Source organism: Salvelinus namaycush, chromosome 35, assembly GCF_016432855.1.
Source record: "Salvelinus namaycush isolate Seneca chromosome 35, SaNama_1.0, whole genome shotgun sequence".
Lineage (NCBI taxonomy): Eukaryota > Metazoa > Chordata > Actinopteri > Salmoniformes > Salmonidae > Salvelinus > Salvelinus namaycush.
Genome location: NC_052341.1, coordinates 14,852,046 through 14,870,590, shown reverse-complemented (window position 1 = coordinate 14,870,590; position 18,545 = coordinate 14,852,046). Strand labels below are relative to the sequence as shown.

Below are 18,545 nucleotides of genomic sequence, written 5' to 3'. Positions count from 1 at the left end.
TGGGCTGCTTCTACCTATACTTGTGGAAACTGCCGAGCAAGTATAGCATCATCACTTCAGATTTTTGTATCTTATTGTCTTCAAAGATTCTCAATTAAATCAGTAGTCATGACATGTTTAGTGAAACATTTGTTGACTGCAAACGACGATAGAATGACTCAACTGTTTGACAGAAAATCATCAATTTATTGACAAAATGGCTAAATCACGACTCTTTTTCAATCCTAGAAGACATTAGAATGTGTTGGTCTTGTTAAAATATAAGAGACAGATACCAATCTTTCTCAGTCTTATTGATAACAAATGACATGTGATAGGCAAATACACTAATACACAGATCCAATATTGCATGTTTTCAGGAGAAAAGAAGAGCCCTGAGAAGAAGAGCGACAAATGGAGCTAATGGGATCCACCCTGACGGCGGAGTACACCCGACCCAAAACCAGCCAATTCTTCCCAGCCATCTCCAACATGGTGTCCTCCTACCGGAGCAACCAGCCTTTGCTGGCCATGAACCCCAGTGCCAACCAACCCTGGAGGACTAACGCCTACTACCGCACAGGCAGCACTGCCGCCATCCCCTCCCTCTCCTCCATCCAGAGGGAGAACCTAGGCTTCGACCTGGTCCGGGCCAAGACCATGTTCTACCCGTCAAACCGGTCAGCCATGATCACCCGCTACACCCCAGACGACTGGTACAAGTCCAACCAGAGCAACTACCGTGAGTCGGAGTCGTCCAGGAACAGTGCTGAGCGGCTGAGGAGGGATACCATCAGGTTGATGCAGGATAAAGAGCAGCTGACCAGGAGGACCCAGGAGACCACCAGTAAGAACATCGGGGAACGCCTCAACGACATCAGCTTTTGGAGGTCAGAGTTGAACCATGAGATAGACAACATGGTGAGCGAGATCATGGCCCTCACTGAGGTGAAGAGAAGGCTGGAGAGAGCCATGCAGGAGACCGAGGGGCCTCTGCAGGTAATGGTGTGTGTGCGTGTGTGCATGCGCGCTTGCACGTGTGTGTGCTAAGCTCTACGTAAGAGTGTCCTGTAACTCCAACAGTACACAATGCATTCACACAGAAATGCAAATTATACAGTATAAAGCATAACAAAGTCCATCTCCAGTGAACCTATTTAATCATCCATGCATGTCACTTACTCAACACAGGGTCTTACTGTGTCTGATGGTGGTGGATAAAGTGACAGTAGTTATTGGTTCTTCACACCACTTCAGAGCAGATGGGGTCATCATTCACAATACTCACAATAATTAGGTCACACGTGTCCTGTTAAGGTTGCTGGGCAACCAGGCAACCTTCCACAGAACAGCACCGGTGGTCATTTGTCCTAACCCAAAGTGCTTTGGGGTGTATAGTAGCGCCAACTTGATCTGGCTGGAGATCTGGTGACATGAAGGACCCACACAGGGTAGTGGAGATCAGGTAGCAACAGATAGTTTTCCGAGAGGACCTCTAATAAGTAATTGGAACCTATGAATAGAATGTATACTCACTGTATAGAGAGACATACAAATCAAATCATAATTTTTGTATATACAGTACCAGTCAAAAGTTTGGACACACCTACTGGAATCAAGTGGAGAAGATGCAGGTCTCCCTCTACAATATTCACCCAAGGAATGCTCTTTGTTTCAAGATACCTTTTCCCGTCGAAACTCTAGCACGTTCAAAAGTGAATACTAGAGCAATATTTCTAACATAGAATGTTGAGAATGGTCAGAGGCGATCTATAGAACACTAATGTAAATTGTATAAATTAGGCTGTGTGAGAAGGTTTGAATTCGAAGAAACCTGCCTACACATTGTTTGAAGTACAACAGACCAACATAGCTACTTTAGTAGGTCAGAGCTGTGTGCTGGAAAATCTGGGTAGAGAATGGGTGGAGTAGGCATTGTGGTGCACATGTGAATTTCCATTATTTTTCCGCTTCAGACCAATGCCTAATTTTCAGCAAAACATTATTTTTTGTTTTTAATGTTAGATAATGTAGAGTAATTTGGCAATTAGATTGGAAGACGATCCTTCTACCACACCAGACTCTGTCTGTGCTTTACACTACTGCACTAATATATTTCCTATATAGTGCTTACTTTGGGCCAGAGCCCATAGGGCTCTAATCAAAAGAAGTGCACGATGGGCCCTGGTCAAAAGTAGTTCACCATGTAGGGGAATAGGGTGCCATTCGGGACACTGAATTAATATTGTGTGACCATCAACAGGTGTCCCAAGAATGCCTGTATCACAGAGAGAAGCGAATGTCCATTGATCTGGTTCACGACAACGTGGAGAAAGATCTCATAAGGGTACAAACAAAGACATGTCATTACAATCATGGCATGACTTATGACTATTTATCCTAATGATCAGAACCTTATTACCTGAACTGATACCTGTTTTGCTCATTATGTAACCAGGAAGTGGAGACCATTAAGTCATGCCAGGAGAGGATGAGGAGACATCTAGACAAAGCCATCGCTCAACTAGCGTGAGTCTACACTCCTAGAGTATGACACAGGACTACTGTAAAATAGGCCTTCACTGTTTGAAAACTACATTACAAATTCTCCAGTGTAGAAAAAAGAGAAATTAACACAGAGAGTGTTTAATCAACACTGACTGTGTTAAGTCTGTGGACCCATATAGACACCAGAACCGTATTAAAATACATACTGTTTAGTGTAAAGCCTTATTCAAATATTTCCCAGAGTGCCTTGCCTTTCGAGTAAATTGTATTACCACTCATGACTATATTTGTTAGTGACAGTGACATGGTTGTTGCATTCATCCATTTTCAGTCCTATTGACTTCACCAAGTGAGATCCTAAGTGAATAAGTTATTTTTTTAAATTATTTAACACAATACCATATGTATTTCATAAGCTCTTATATTAAGGGGCTAGTTCTACCCTAATACAGGGGCCTGAAACTCATACGCATCACTTTGAACCAAAACCATGCCCATCATTATCATATTTCCCAGCATGCTCTATAGCAGGTTGATTTTGAGAATGGTTTACTTCAATATCTATGTTTGTGCATAATTGATTGGTTACTCTTATGCTTCACAAATATAAATCACATATATTTTTCAAAACTAATCCAATCAGTTTGTTAGATTTTTTTGCATCCGTTACTGAAATGTTTGTTCCAGTTTAAATGAAATAGTCTCTTCATGATGTTCCTGAATGCAGGTGAATAAAAACTATTAGAATCTGAACTCTGGCTAGTTTCCAGTAGGAGTCACCCAAAACTTTGTAAAACAGCATTATGTGACCTGCGGGTAGGGTTGCAAAATAAACTGGCAGCTTCATTAAATAGTACCCGCAAAACACCAGTCTCAACATCAACGGTGAAGAGGCAACTTTGGGATGCTGGCCTTCTAGGCAGAATTCCTCTGTCCAGTGTCTGTGTTCTTTTGCCCATCTTAATCTTTTCTTTTTATTGACCAGTCTGAGATACGTCTTTTTTCTTTGCAACTCTGCCTAGAAGGCCAGCATCCCGGAGTCGCCTCTTCACTGTTGACATTGAGACTGGTGTTTTCCGGGTACTATTTAATGAAGCTGCCAGTTGAGGACTTGCGAGGCGTCTATTTCTCAAACTAGACACTCTAATGTAGTTGTCCTCTTGCTCAGTTGTGCACCGGAGCCTCCCACTCCTCTTTCTATTCTTGTTAGAGACAGTTTGCACTGTTCTGTGAAGGGAGTAGTACGCAGCATTGTACGAGATCTTCAGTTTCTTGGTAATTTCTCACATGGAATAGCCTTCATTTCTCAGAAAAATAATAGACTGACACGTTTCAGAAGAAAGGTCTTTGTTTCTGGCCATTTTGAGCCTGTAATCAAACCCACAAATGCTGATGCTTCAGATACTCAACTAGTCTACAGAAGGCCAGTTTTATTACTTCTTTAATCAGGACAAAAGTTTTCAGCTGTGCTAACATAATTGCAAAAGGGTTTTCTAATGATCAATTAGGCTTTTAAAGTGATCAACTTGGATTAGCTAACACAACGTGCCATTGGAACACAGCAGTGATGGTTGCTGATAATGGGCCTCTGTACACCTATGTAGATATTCCATAAAAAATCAGCCGTTTTCAGCTACAATAGTCATTTACAACATTAACAATGTCTACACTGTATTTCTGATCAATTTGATGTTATTTTAATGGACACACATTTTATTTTTATTTTTTTACTCTTGTCCTTCCTCTACCCTCAACCTCTCCCATATATTATTTTTCTATTTGCCATATCTTTCAAACTGTGCTCTTTCAAAAAAAGTTCTGAACCTATATACGTTTTACGGACACAGTATGTTTTACATTAGTTATCTTGTTGTTATTAGTCCCATCCTTCAGCTCCATTCAACCCCTCCCATCTATCTCTTAACACCATCCTAATTGGATTTCTATTTCCTATATATTTTTCAACTGAGCTGTGATGCTTCACAAAAGTTCTGAACCTTTCTATTCTCATAGCTTCTACAGATTGTAAATTGAAAATAAAATGGTTTGCTAAAAGTATTACTATATTATTGATTGATTGACTATGACTTTTCAGATTGCCCAGTAGTGCTATCTGCAGGGTTAGCTCCAGGTAAATATTGCAATTCTTCAGCCATTCCTGGACTTGTGACCAAAAACATAAGATTAATTAATGAATCAATCAATCAATGTACATCCACAAACATACATTGCATTCGGAAAGTATTCAGACCCATTGACTTTTTCCACATTTTGTTACGTTACAGCCTTATTCTACAATTGATGAAATGTCAGGTCTGAAGGCACTGTAGATATTGAAACAAACAATTCTAAAAAGCAACCTGTAATAGAGCATGCTTGGAAATATGATAATGATGGGCATATTTTTGGTTCAAAGTGTATGTGTATTAGTTTCAGGCCCCTGTATTAGGGTAGAACTAGCCCCTTAAAATAAGGCCTTATGAAATATGTATGCTAGGCTGCATTTATACCTTCAGCTCAATTCGTTTTTCCACTAATTGGTATTTTGTCCAATCACATTAGATCTTTTCACATCAGCTATTTTTCAGTGCTGATATGATTGGTCAAATAAACAATTAGTGAAAAAAAGATCAGAATTGGTCTGCCTGTCTAAAACAGGCCATATTGTGTTAAATAATATATTTAAATAATATATGTATTTAACGATAACGTATTCGCTTAGGATATCACTTGGTGAAGTACGTTGGACTGAAATTTGATAAAGCAACATTGATGTCTCTGTCACTAACAAACCACAGTCATGAATGGTAACTGTACAATTTACTCAAAAGGCAAAGCACTGGGATATTTTTGAATAATGCTTTACACTAAGCAGTGTGTTAACGTAACACTGTTCCAGCATCTCTATGGGTCCACAGAGTGTTGATTTAACACTCTCAGTGTTAGTTTTGTTTGTTTTTTAACACTGGAGAATTTGCTGTGTAGGGGCCCTTTTAACCAATAGTCTTACTCAAGAAAAAGTAAGCTAAAAAAAGGTCTCTCTCCAGGTATAGAAATATATTTAATGTGATGAGACTTATAATAAGACATTACAACGGCTCATATATGCTCATAACATAATAAAACATTACACCTGTCGGCGCAACGTCAAGTGTTACAGTGTTACTATGCCTCTGTGTGTGTTACTTCCATCAGGTCAAACCGAGCAGCTCAACATGAGCTGGAGAGAGACCTCAGTGACAAGGTGACAGCCCAGAGAATAGATAATAGGTGTCACCATCTCAGGAATGCGTCAGATGGGATCAACTACTACAGAGGGATCGAGAGACTGGACCCATCGTAAGTCATACCTACCCACTACTTTAGATGTGGATGCTATACAGCTTTGTGATTGAAATGGGAGATACTGTATATGCTGTGAAAGGGACTGCCCCCTCAGCCATGAACTTTATAAAACATTTTCATGTTCTTCAAGCGCGAAAACTTTCAAAAATGAAAACAATTAAAAATCATAATAAAAGGCGTCTGGTAGAAGTAAATGAATCCGAGGCGCATGCGTAGCATAGCCTTTTTGTCTTCTACCAAACCATTACCAAACCAATCAGGTGGTTGTTCGATGAAACTAAGCTTTGGACATCACTGATCATGTGTGTCTGATAAAGTAATACAGGCATCGGCACACTGCTTCAAAGTACACTGCTTAGTGATTTCAACACATGCCTCAGAGCTCCTGTATCAAACATAACATCACTACCGGAGGCCCAGCGAACTAGCACCCGCCTGCCGAACACTTGCCCTCGCCGTAACATTAACAGACCTGCTTTGAAAGCAGTGCTCGGCAGACGGGGCGAAGGATACTGTCTACTGGTGTCCTAGATTGCTAGCTACCTACATCTGCCCCCGCCTCCCGCCTGTGTAAAGTTACCAGAGTCCTAGCTTAAAAATGGACCGGTAGAAGAATAAAGAGGGGTTCCTACAGATGCAGGAATGCCCCGAGTTGCGGGCGGCAATCACACCCTTCTCTGCACATGCACAGAAACTGTGTGTGACTATATGAGAGCGAAGTCTTGCATCTCGCTCATCTCAATATCTGCAGTGCTGCTCATGGAAACCTCATTTTGCTACCTTTATTCTACCTTTAAATGTTAAATGACTGCATTTCCACAAATTGGATGATATTATCTTTAATCCCATTCAAACTAGTACGGGACTGGATTTATTTTATTTATTTTTATTTCACCTTTATTTAACCAGGTAGGCTAGTTGAGAACAAGTTCTCATTTGCAACTGCGACCTGGCCAAGATAAAGCATAGCAGTGTGAACAGACAACAACACAGAGTTACACATGGAGTAAACAATAAACAAGTCAATAACATAGTAGGGGGAAAAAAGGGGGGGAAAAAGAGAATCTATATACAATGTGTGCAAAAGGCATGAGGAGGTAGGCAATAAATAGGCCATAGGAGCGAATAATTACAATTTAGCAGATTAACACTGGGGTGATAAATCATCAGATGATCATGTGCAAATAGAGATACTGGTGTGCAAAAGAGCAGAAAAGTAAATAAATAAAAACAGTATGGGGATGAGGTAGGTAAATTGGGTGGGCTATATACCGATGGACTATGTACAGCTGCAGCGATCGGTTAGCTGCTCAGATAGCAGATGTTTAAAGTTTTTGAGGGAGATAAAAGTCTCCAACTTCAGAGATTTTTGCAATTCGTTCCAGTCGCAGGCAGCAGAGAACTGGAAGGAAAGGCGGCCAAATGAGGTTTTGGCTTTAGGGATGATCAGTGAGATACACCTGCTGGAGCGCGTACTACGGGGTGGGTGTTGCCATCGTGACCAGTGAACTGAGATAAGGCGGCGCTTTACCTAGCATAGCCTTGTAGATGACCTGGAGCCAGTGGGTCTGACGACGAACATGCAGCGAGGGCCAGCCGACTAGAGCATACAGGTCGCAGTGGTGGGTGGTATAAGGTGCTTTAGTAACAAAACGGATGGCACTGTGATAAACTGCATCCAGTTTGCTGAGTAGAGTATTGGAAGCTATTTTGTAGATGACATCGCCGAAGTCGAGGATCGGTAGGATAGTCAGTTTTACTAGGGTAAGTTTGGCGGCGTGAGTGAAAGAGGCTTTGTTGCGAAATAGAAAGCCGACTCTCGATTTGATTTTGGATTGGAGATGTTTGATATGAGTCTGGAAGGAGAGTTTGCAGTCTAGCCAGACACCTAGGTACTTATAGATGTCCACATATTCTAGGTCGGAACCATCCAGGGTGGTGATGCTAGTCGGGCGTGCGGGTGCAGGCAGCGACCGGTTGAAAAGCATGCATTTGGTTTTACTAGCGTTTAAGAGCAGTTGGAGGCCACGGAAGGAGTGTTGTATGGCATTGAAGCTCGTTTGGAGGTTAGATAGCACAGTGTCCAAGGAAGGGCCAGAAGTATACAGAATGGTGTCGTCTGCGTAGAGGTGGATCAGGGAATCGCCCGCAGCAAGAGCAACATCATTGATATATACAGAGAAAAGAGTTGGCCCGAGAATTGAACCCTGTGGTACCCCCATAGAGACTGCCAGAGGACCGGACAACATGCCCTCCGATTTGACACACTGAACTCTGTCTGCGAAGTAGTTGGTGAACCAGGCAAGGCAGTCATTAGAAAAACCGAGGCTACTGAGTCTGCCGATAAGAATATGGTGATTGACAGAGTCGAAAGCCTTGGCCAGGTCGATGAAGACGGCTGCACAGTACTGTCTTTTATCGATGGCGGTTATGATATCGTTTAGTACCTTGAGCGTGGCTGAGGTGCACCCGTGACCGGCTCGGAAACCGGATTGCACAGCGGAGAAGGTACGGTGGGATTCGAGATGGTCATTGATCTGTTTGTTGACTTGGCTTTCGAAGACCTTAGATAGGCAGGGCAGGATGGATATAGGTCTGTAACAGTTTGGGTCCAGGGTGTCTCCCCCTTTGAAGAGGGGGATGACCGCGGCAGCTTTCCAATCCTTGGGGATCTCAGATGATACGAAGGAGAGGTTGAACAGGCTGGAAATAGGGGGTGCGACAATTGCGGCGGACAGTTTCAGAAATAGAGGGTCCAGATTGTCAAGCCCAGCTGATTTGTATGGGTCCAGGTTTTGCAGCTCTTTCAGAACATCTGCTATCTGGATTTGGGTAAAGGAGAAGCTGGGGAGGCTTGGGCGAGTAGCAGCGGGGGGGGGGGGGGGGGGGGCGGAGCTGTTGGCCAGGGTTGGAGTAGCCAGGAGGAAGGCATGGCCAGCCGTTGAGAAATGCTTGTTGAAGTCTTCGATTATCACGGATTTATCGGTGGTGACCGTGTTACCTAGCCTCAGTGCAGTGGGCAGCTGGGAGGAGGTGCTCTTGTTCTCCATGGACTTTACAGTGTCCCAGAACTTTTTGGAGTTAGAGCTACAGGATGCAAATTTCTGCTTGAAAAAGCTGGCCTTTGCTTTCCTGACTGACTGCGTGTATTGGTTCCTGACTTCCCTGAACAGTTGCATATTGCGGGGACTAATCGATGCTATTGCAGTTCGCCACAGGATGTTTTTGTGCTGGTCGAGGGCAGTCAGGTCTGGAGTGAACCAAGGGCTATATCTGTTCTTAGTTCTGCATTTTTTGAACGGAGCATGCTTGTCTAAGATGGTGAGGAAGTTACTTTTAGAGAATGACCAGGCATCCTCAACTGACGGGATGAGGTCAATATCCTTCCAGGATACCCGGGCCAGGTCGATTAGAAAGGCCTGCTCGCAGAAGTGTTTTAGGGAGCGTTTGACAGTGATGAGGGGTGGTCGTTTGACCGTGGACCCGTAGCGGATACAGGCAATGAGGCAGTGATCGCTGAGATCCTGATTGAAGACAGCAGAGGTGAATTTGGAGGGCAAGTTGGTCAGGATAATGTCTATTATGGTGCCCATGTTTACGGATTTAGGGTTGTACCTGGTGGGTTCCTTGATGATTTGTGTGAGATTGAGGGCATCTAGCTTAGATTGTAGAACTGCCGGGGTGTTAAGCATATCCCAGTTTAGGTCACCTAACAGAACAAACTCTGAAGCTAGATGGGGGGCGATCAATTCACAGATGGTGTCCAGGGCACAGCTGGGAGCTGAGGGGGGTCGGTAGCAGGCGGCAACAGTGAGAGACTTATTTCTGGAGAGATTAATTTTTTTAATTAGAAGTTCGAACTGTTTGGGCATAGACCTGGAAAGTATGACAGAACTTTGCAGGCTATCTCTGCAGTAGATTGCAACTCCTCCCCCTTTGGCAGTTCTATCTTGACGGAAAGTGTTATAGTTGGGTATGGAAATCTCAGAATTTTTGGTGGCCTTCCTAAGCCAGGATTCAGACACGGCAAGGACATCAGGGTTGGCAGAGTGTGCTAAAGCAGTGAGTAAAACAATCTTAGGGAGGAGGCTTCTGATGTTGACATGCATGAAACCAAGGCTTTTTCGATCACAGAAGTCAACAAATGAGGGTGCCTGGGGACATGCAGGGCCTGGGTTTACCTCCACATCACCCGAGGAACAGAGGAGTAGTAGGATGAGGGTGCGGCTAAAGGCTATCAAAACTGGTCGCCTAGAGCGTTGGGGACAAGGAATAAAAGGAGCAGATTTATGGGCGTGGTAGAATATATTCAGGGCATAATGTGCAGACAGGGGTATGGTGGGGTGCGGGTACAGCGGAGGTAAGCCCAGGCACTGGGTGATGATAAGAGAGGTTGTATCTCTGGACATGCTGGTTATAATGGGTGAGGTCACCGCATGTGTGGGAGGTGGGACAAAGGAGGTATCAGAGGTATTAGGAGTGGAACTACGGGCTCCATTGTAAACTGAAACAATGATAACTAACCCGAACAACAGTATACAAGGCATATTGATATTCGAGAGAGACATATAGTAAGGCATAAAGTAATCGCAGGTCTTGATTGGGAGAGCTAGCTAAAACAACAGGTGAGACAACAGCAGCTAGTCAGCTAACACAACACCAGCAGGTAAAAATGGCGATGACTAGGCAGAGAGGGTCGGATTATGGAAGTAAAGCAGAAGGGGTCATCACATTCAGATTGTATTGACACAGGTGCTTCACATTTTCTCTGAATATAAAGCACCAATCCCAAATTCAACTCTAGCTACATCCACCCCAGTGTATCTCCTGCCTGCCTTCCAACGGCATCCCAATCCGTTGACCATTGTGTCCATTGTCATTTCTCACCCACTTGACCAGGCTCTCCCTGCCCGACTCGTGGTCAAAGTTCACGGATGACAACATCCTTCACTCCCAGAGCGAGCGGGCTGCTTCCCACAAGCTGCGTGATGTTATTGAGATCCTGCTGAACGCCACGTCCAACGAGATGTGGAAACATTTCAACACGGTCAACGTGGCCTTCACCAACCGCATGTCAGAGACCGCCGACGCCAAGAACAGCCTGCAGACACACCTGGCTAAGGTGACTGACCATTACCTGACCAATGACCATCAAGCTCGTCTTTCATGTTTAATTCCTTTTTTGTTTAGTTCCATTCAACTCAGTGAAATGCAGTTTGGTTGTATCTTGTTAAGCATCATTGTACTTCAACATCAGGTCCAGGGGACAGTAAGGAAGGAGTTGTAAACTGCCTGCATACCATAGTTGATGATTGCTGAAATTTTACTGCTGTCTTTGATTGATTTTCCTGCTGAAAAAGCAGCATAGACCAGCATAAATTTCAAGCTGGTCCATGCTAGTTCATGCTGGTCTATGCTGGTCAGCGCTGGTTAGATGCTGGTCAAGCTGGTCTGACCAGCATGGCAGTGTTGTAGTACTCGAGACCCATCAAATTATTGTATTTTTTGAGAGTGTGATTTTGAGAGTGAAAATTGGAAAAGTCTAGGAAAACAAATTTTCACACAGGGTGCCTTTCCTTCACTGGGCGGGCTATTTGTGAACTTTAAGCAAAATTAGAGTATACCCACTTCTCAAGGCACCACTCACTACACCACTGCATAGGGCCAATAGAAAGCAGTCACACACAGCATGATGTTAAGCATTTCCCAATCGAAATGTACAACTATTACTTCCCATTGAAAAAAAAGTTTCAAGTTTAGCACACAAAGTAACCTGTGACCTAAAGTTTAAAGTGGAACTGTGCCTCCATCCGGGATGTAATGTTTCAGTTTCAATGACTCAATATTCTGGACAAAAACAGACGAATGTAACTAATGCTGGGAATGTCAATACATTCAAACTAGCAAGGGCAATGATCACAAGTCAGTCATAACGTGGCTAATAGGCTAGAGTATTTATGTAGCAAGCTAAAAACACAGCGCCTAACATTAGCTTGATAGCTAGCTGCTAGGAGAAAGTCATGTCATGCCATTCGAGGAGTGGGTGAGTGATTGATTTTTTTTACCCTCATATTGTTTTTCGGTGGCTATACACATCTAGAGATGCAGTTGTCATTTGGTTAGCTAGCAAGAACTTGAAAGACTGCTATACAGTTAGCATATTTGCATTGCAAATTCACTTTGGCTATCTACTACGATTACAGAGTACTCTTGTTGTGCCAGAGCAAAGAAAAAATTATGAATTTACAAACATGCAACACCTGCTGAATATGACCGGTGTCAGTAAATGTAGGGGGGAAAGGTAATAGTTAGTCAAGAACGCTCTAGATATCATGTAAACAGCCTAATCAGCTCTGCATCGGAGAGTAAAATGGAGAGTGAGGTGTTCTCTCATTTGTGTCTGGAAGCAGCTAGCTAACAAGCTTGCCAACTTTAGCCAGTTAGCTTCGGTGCTTGGTTGGGACAAGAATGCATTGGCAGGCAAGCTGCAGAAGGATGAGGAGGTTACAATTCCCCATTGTTTATCAGTGCAATTTTGACAGTCAACTAGCAGAAAAAGTTTGAGAGGGTTTATCTAATGTTCCTTCGTTAGATTTTTGCTCATCTTGCTCTGGCTAGCAATAGTTGTTGATCATGTTGTTATTGATGTGCATAACTGAGGGAGAGAGAGCTTTTTCATGGTTGTTTGATCAATAGGACTGTAAGTTCCCACATGTAAGAGGACTCCAGTGGTGTTTACATATTTGCAGAAATCCATTCAGGTCTATTTTGTGGCTTTTGGCGAATGTGTTCTTTTTATAAGACGTGAATGTGTTTCAAATTCCAAATTGTTTGCATAGCCAACTTACACACAGCTCTGACACACACACTTACCCCACCAGACATGCCACTAGGGGGCTTTTTACAGTCCCCAAATCCAGAACAAATTCAAGAAAGCGTACAGTATTATATAGAGCCATTATCACGTAAAACTCCCATACATCTCATATTGCTCAAATGAACAGCAAACCTGTTTGTTTTTTAACATAAAGCAACACATCACGGCACAAAGCCTCTCCCCTAATTTACCTATATATGTTGTGTGTATGTATTGATATGTAGGCTGTGAGACTTTTTCAAATGTATGTAGTTCTGTCTTTGAGCTGTTCTTATCTCTTAATATTTTTGTTTTGTGTGGACCCCAGAAAAAGTAGCTGCTGCTTTCGCAACAGCTAATGGGGATCCTAATAAAATACAAAAAACCTGATGTAAAACTGTGCAAATGTGAAGGAGCATTATAACTCTGCCTGAATTGTCACCTTTTATGGTGCTGTCTACTTGTAAGTATTGGAATTAGGCCAAGACAGTACATCTAAGGGAAATATAAATGGTAAACTTGATCAAATGTCTTTAGCAGTGTTAACAGAATGTTTTTTTTGATGACATTTGCTGTATCTGACCGTGTCTGAAACACAAAAATAATAACAAATTGCTATGGACCTGTAAACAGATCATTTGAATTCAATAATGTTTTGCATTTACTTTCTCCCGAACATAAATATGCTTGCACTGCCCGTGAATTTATGTCACTTGTTAAATCCACTTCAATCAGTGTAGATCAGGTATTCCCCGCAGGGGTACGCGCAATGCCGTCGGGGTACGCCAAATAAAAATGTGATTCACATTTTTTTTTAAATAAAACGTATTTTGTAATTTTTTTTTTGAAAAAAAATTCACATTTTCAAACAGTCCATTTATATTTTTCAAAGGTGGCTATACATTTGGGGGAGTTTTTCTAAGTAGCCTCGTTTCACTGCCAAAAATACAATTAAACCATTTAGTTTTCAGTGAAAAAACAACACAATGTCAAATATAGGTAGCCTAGTCAAATAATTAACACCCAATCACATTAACCATTACCATCTCGCGGCAATTCCACTAACGGTCAGTATGTAGCCAAACATAGCTGCTGCTCATTCCGTTTGTGTGAAAATTGATAAATGGTCAAAAAAAGTAAGGCCATAGAGACACATACCAGCAGTATTACACCTGCACCTGGACGTTGGACCATCGAAGAGGCACAAATATGATGAGAACTACATTGATTTGGTGTTCACTTATAGGGAGTAGTGCCTTTCCTCAGCCACAGTGTGTTATATTTGCAAAAGTACTATCTCACAACTCGATGAAACCTTCACTCTTGCACAGACATTTAGAAACAAAACATGCCAATTTGAAAAATAAGAGAATTAAGACGACTTTCGAGTAGTAAGTCATGTATAAAAGCAACATATACCATTAATAAGAAGGGGTTAGAAGCGTCTTATATGGTGAGCTACTCAGTGGCTAGGACAGGCAAGCCCCATACTATTGTGGAGGACTTAATTCTTCAATTATTTTTAAAGTACTGGACAGCTTTGTGACATCAAATGGATTTTGGTAGTCAAGATGTTTTGGTATCTGTACTGATGGCACAAAAGCCATGACAGGGAGACATAGTGGAGTGGTAACGCGCGTGCAAGCAGTTGCTCCTGACGCCACTTGGGTACACTGTAGCATCCACCGAGAGGCTCTTGCTGCCAAGGGAATGCCTGACAGCTTGAAAGATGTTTTGGACACTACAGTGAAAATGGTTAACTATGTTAAAGCAAGGCCCCTGAACTCTCGTGTATTTTCTGCACTATGCAATGATATGGGCAGCGACCATGTAATGCTTTGTCAAGGGGCAAAGTATTAACATGTTTTTTTGAATAGAGACAAGCTTAAAGTTTTCTTTACTGACCATAATTTTCACTTGTCTGACCGCTTGCATGATGACGAGTTTCTCACACGACTGGCCTATCTGGGGGATGTTTTTTCTCGCCTGAATGATCTGAATCTAGGATTACAGGGACTCTCCGCAACTGTATTCAATGTGCGGGACAAAACTAAGGCTATGATTAAGAAATTGTAGCTCTTCTCTGTCTGCATTAACAAGGACAACACACAGGTCTTTCCATCATTGTATTTTTTGTGTGCAAATTAACTCAATCTTACGGGCAATGTCAAATGTGATATAGTGAAGCACCTGAGTGAGTTGGCTGCGCAATTATGCAGGTACTTTCCCGAAACGGATGACTCGAACAAATGGATTCATTATCCCTTTCATGTCCTGCTTCCAGTTCACTTACCGATATCTGAACAAGAGAGCCTCATCGAAATTGCTTCAAGCGTTCTGTGAAAATTGAATTTAATCAGAAGCCACTGCCATATTTCTGGATTGGGCTGCGCTCAGAGTATCCTGCCTTGGCAAATCGCGCTGTTAAGACACTGATGCCCTTTGCAACTACGTACCTATGTGAGAGTGGATTCTCGGCCGTCACTAGCATGAAAACTAAATCTAGGCACAGACTGTGTGGAAAATGATTTAAGACTGAGACTCCAAAACAACCCAACATTGCAGAGTTATGTGCATCCTTTCAAGCACACCCTTCTCATTAACCTGTGGTGAGTTATTCACAATTTTCAGTGAAGAAATAAGGTTTTATATGTAAGATGGTTAAATAAAGAGCAAAATGATTGATTATTATTATATTATTATTTGTGCCCTGGTCCTATAAGAGCTCTTTGTCACTTCCCACGAGCAGGGTTGTGACAAAAATTCACACACATTCTTATGTTTAATAAATGTATTGTATAGTGTGTGTGTGGCAGGCTTACAATAATGGCAAAAAACAAAATTTGAGAGTGCGGTGACCCTGGTGCTAGAGGGGGTACGCAGCTGGAGGTTGAATGTTTGAAGGGGTACGGGACTATAAAAAGTTTGGGATTTTGTACAAAAAGTTTCATCCGTCTGGTACAGTAGCTTAGCAGGTCGACAATGGAATACTCAGGGGAATGAGGGTATGATATCGAATCCTGTTGAAGGCACACTATTTTGAAAATAGTTTTATGTGAAACCACACTGTTGTTAAAATCATTTGTTTTATTTAGTATAGTATACACTTCTGTGTTAAGCATCCTAAATAATGCCAAAAATTCTGGTTTTGAAAAAGAGTCAACTTCAAGGCAAAAAAGTTAAGCATAATGTATGCAAACCTGGTATTCCAACTGATTATAGGTTACGAAAGTCAACAACTTATCGCTGCGCCACGGAATTTTGATGAAAACAGTGGAGAGAAAAAATGTCTCTGATAATCACAGGCTGCTATTTATTGTTGAACGGCAAATGTCACTCATGTGCATTGTAAACAGATAATGAAGCTAAATAATTAACTGTTTTTCGGAACAATTTGGTGAAAGCCTCGAAGTCTTCAGACAGCCTCGGTTTCCCATCACTAGCGAAAACACAACGAAGGCTGGTCACCAGCCTATGCTGGTCTATGCTATTTTTTTCTCCAGGGTTGTCAAACTATTCAAGGGTCTATTGCATTTTCACGTGACATCTTTCATGATAATAGAACAAAGCTTTATTCCTATCACATTGCTTTTACTGTTCAATGAGGAGAAAAATAAAACTCCTTTCAGCCCCTTTTACTTGTGTCTCACAAGATCAGCGTTTAATGGGCAGAGACATGTGAGTTTTGTGACGTGATCACCCTCTTCACTGGTCTAGGCCTTATTTTTACTGTAATCGTGTTATGGAACCCAGGCATGCAAACTAATTCACCAAACTTTGTTACTTCTAGGGTAAATAGTCTTGTTAAAAGAAGGACACCAAAAATAGATTTATCTTGCATTGCCTGTGTTCAACACTTTCCACTGATACATACCCTTGGTAGTGGAGTAGTAGACTGTCACGCCCTGACCATAGAGAGCCTTTTAATTCTCTATTTTGGTTAGGTCGGGGTGTGACTAGGGTGGGTGATCTAGTGCGTTTATTTCTATGTTGGCCTGGTATGTTTCCCAATCAGAGGCATTGTTGTCTCTGATTGGGGATCATATTTAGGCAGCCATTTCCCCACTGTGTTTTGTGGGATCTTGTTTCTGTGTAGTTGCCTGTGAGCACTGCTTGAGCTTCACGTATCGTTTATTCTTTATTGTTTTTTGTGCGTTTCACTAAATATAATATGTGGAACCCAGATCACGCTGCACGTTGGTCCGAGTATGCTTACAACGATTGTGACATAGACACTGGAGCCCATTGTTGTCGAAGGGTTAATTGGATGTTGCAGGGCTCTATCCACCTCAGCTGTTCTCTGGGTTTATCCATTGACAGCAGCTATGATGTGAGCCACACAGTCTTTAATAACGTCAGTCAGTCAGTCAGGGATGGTTCTGAGGAGTGGTTGAGTGATTCAGGGGAATGGGATTACATGATAATGTGATGGTGGGATGAGAAGGAGGAAAGTACTGTACAGTACAGTGTTAATCTGATTTGATCTACAGTTACATTTGGTGTTAGTTTTGCTTTTACAGACACCTGCATCTGTACTATACATTTCACATCACCTAACTGTGTGGTGTAAATAAACAAGTTATTTGAGTTTCCTAGAACTCTTTACCTCAAACCCTTACACTACAGGCAAAACTGGTTGCAATGACGTCCTTAGCATTATAGACAGTTCCGGTTGTAAACTGGTTGTGACAGCGCCATTTCAACTGCTAGAACTGCTCCATTCCTCTGTTTCCTTACTCCCTGGATCGTCTCACCATCCCTCTCGCCTGTTTCTACTGGCAGACCCTCCAGGAAATCTTCCAGACAGAGATGCTGATAGAGAGCCTGAAGAAGGCTCTGAGGGACAAGGAATGCCCCCTGAAGGTGGCCCAGACCAGGCTGGACGAGAGGACACGCAGGCCCAACGTGGAGCTCTGCAGGGACAACCCACACCACAGGTAGGGCTCGTGTGGTGGGTATTTTATAGCCTGTAAAATGAGGACGTTTTACACGTACATTCCCTTCCTTCTCCTCTGTGTGTCTTGTCCCTATCCTTATCTCTATTTCCAGACTGGTGGGAGAAGTGAGGGAGATAGAGGACACCATCCACAAGCTGCGTGAGAGACTGATGGAGGCAGAGAACACCCTGCAGAAGCTGGTGAAGACCAAGGCTGCCCTGGAGCATGACCTGTCCATCAAGGCTAACTCCTTGTTCCTGGATCAGGAGAAGTGCATGGGCATAAGGAAGAGCTTCCCCAGCACCCCACGCCTGGTGGGATACACCTAAAGCCATCACATACAGTGCATTCGGAAAGTATTCAGACCCCTTGACTTTTACAGCCTTTTTCTAAAATGGATTAAATGGCTTTTCCCTCATCAATCTACACACAATATCCCATAATGACAAAGCAGATTTCTTTATTTTTTTTCTAATTTATCAAACATAAAAACTGAAATATCACATTTACAAAAGTATTCAGACCCTTTACTCAGTACTTTGTTGAAGCGCCTTTGGCAGCGACTACAGCCTCGAATCTTCTTGGGTATGACGCTACAAGCGTGGCACAGCTGTATTTGGGGAGTTTCTCCCATTCTTCTCTGCAGATCATCTCAAGCTCTATCAGGTTGGATGGGGAGTGTTGCTGCACAGCTATTTTCAGGTCTCTCCAGAGATGTTAGATTGGGTTCAAGTCCCTGCTCTTGCTGGGTCACTCAAGGACATTCAGAGACTTGTCCCGAAGCCACTCCTGCATTGTCTTGGCTGTGTGCTTAGGGTTGTTGTCCTGTTGGAAAGTGAATCTTCGCCCCATTCTGTGGTCCTGAGGAGTGGAGCAGGTTTTCATCAATGCTCTCTCTGTACTTTGCTCGGTTAATCTTT

General features: G+C 42.6%; 1 protein-coding gene across 1 annotated transcript; it reads left to right on the top strand.

Moving 5' to 3' along the window:
* The first annotated feature begins 393 nt into the window (after positions 1 to 393).
* On the top strand, positions 394 to 17,954 carry tekt3 (tektin 3). Its single transcript, XM_038974984.1, has 7 exons — positions 394 to 978; positions 2,243 to 2,326; positions 2,438 to 2,508; positions 5,683 to 5,826; positions 10,732 to 10,954; positions 17,471 to 17,625; positions 17,738 to 17,954. The coding sequence occupies exons 1-7, from the start codon at positions 394 to 396 to the stop codon at positions 17,952 to 17,954; spliced, it is 1,479 nt and encodes a 492-aa protein (XP_038830912.1).
* The last annotated feature ends 591 nt before the right edge of the window (positions 17,955 to 18,545 follow it).

Excerpts from the sequence above, each read along its gene's own strand:
- tekt3 (XM_038974984.1), top strand. The coding sequence starts at position 394 with ATGGAGCTAATGGGATCCACCCTGACGGCGGAGTACACCCGACCCAAA. Across the intron at positions 10,955-17,470 it reads TGCAGACACACCTGGCTAAG|ACCCTCCAGGAAATCTTCCA; the intron begins GTGACTGACCAT and ends TTCTACTGGCAG. Across the intron at positions 17,626-17,737 it reads AGGGACAACCCACACCACAG|ACTGGTGGGAGAAGTGAGGG; the intron begins GTAGGGCTCGTG and ends CTCTATTTCCAG.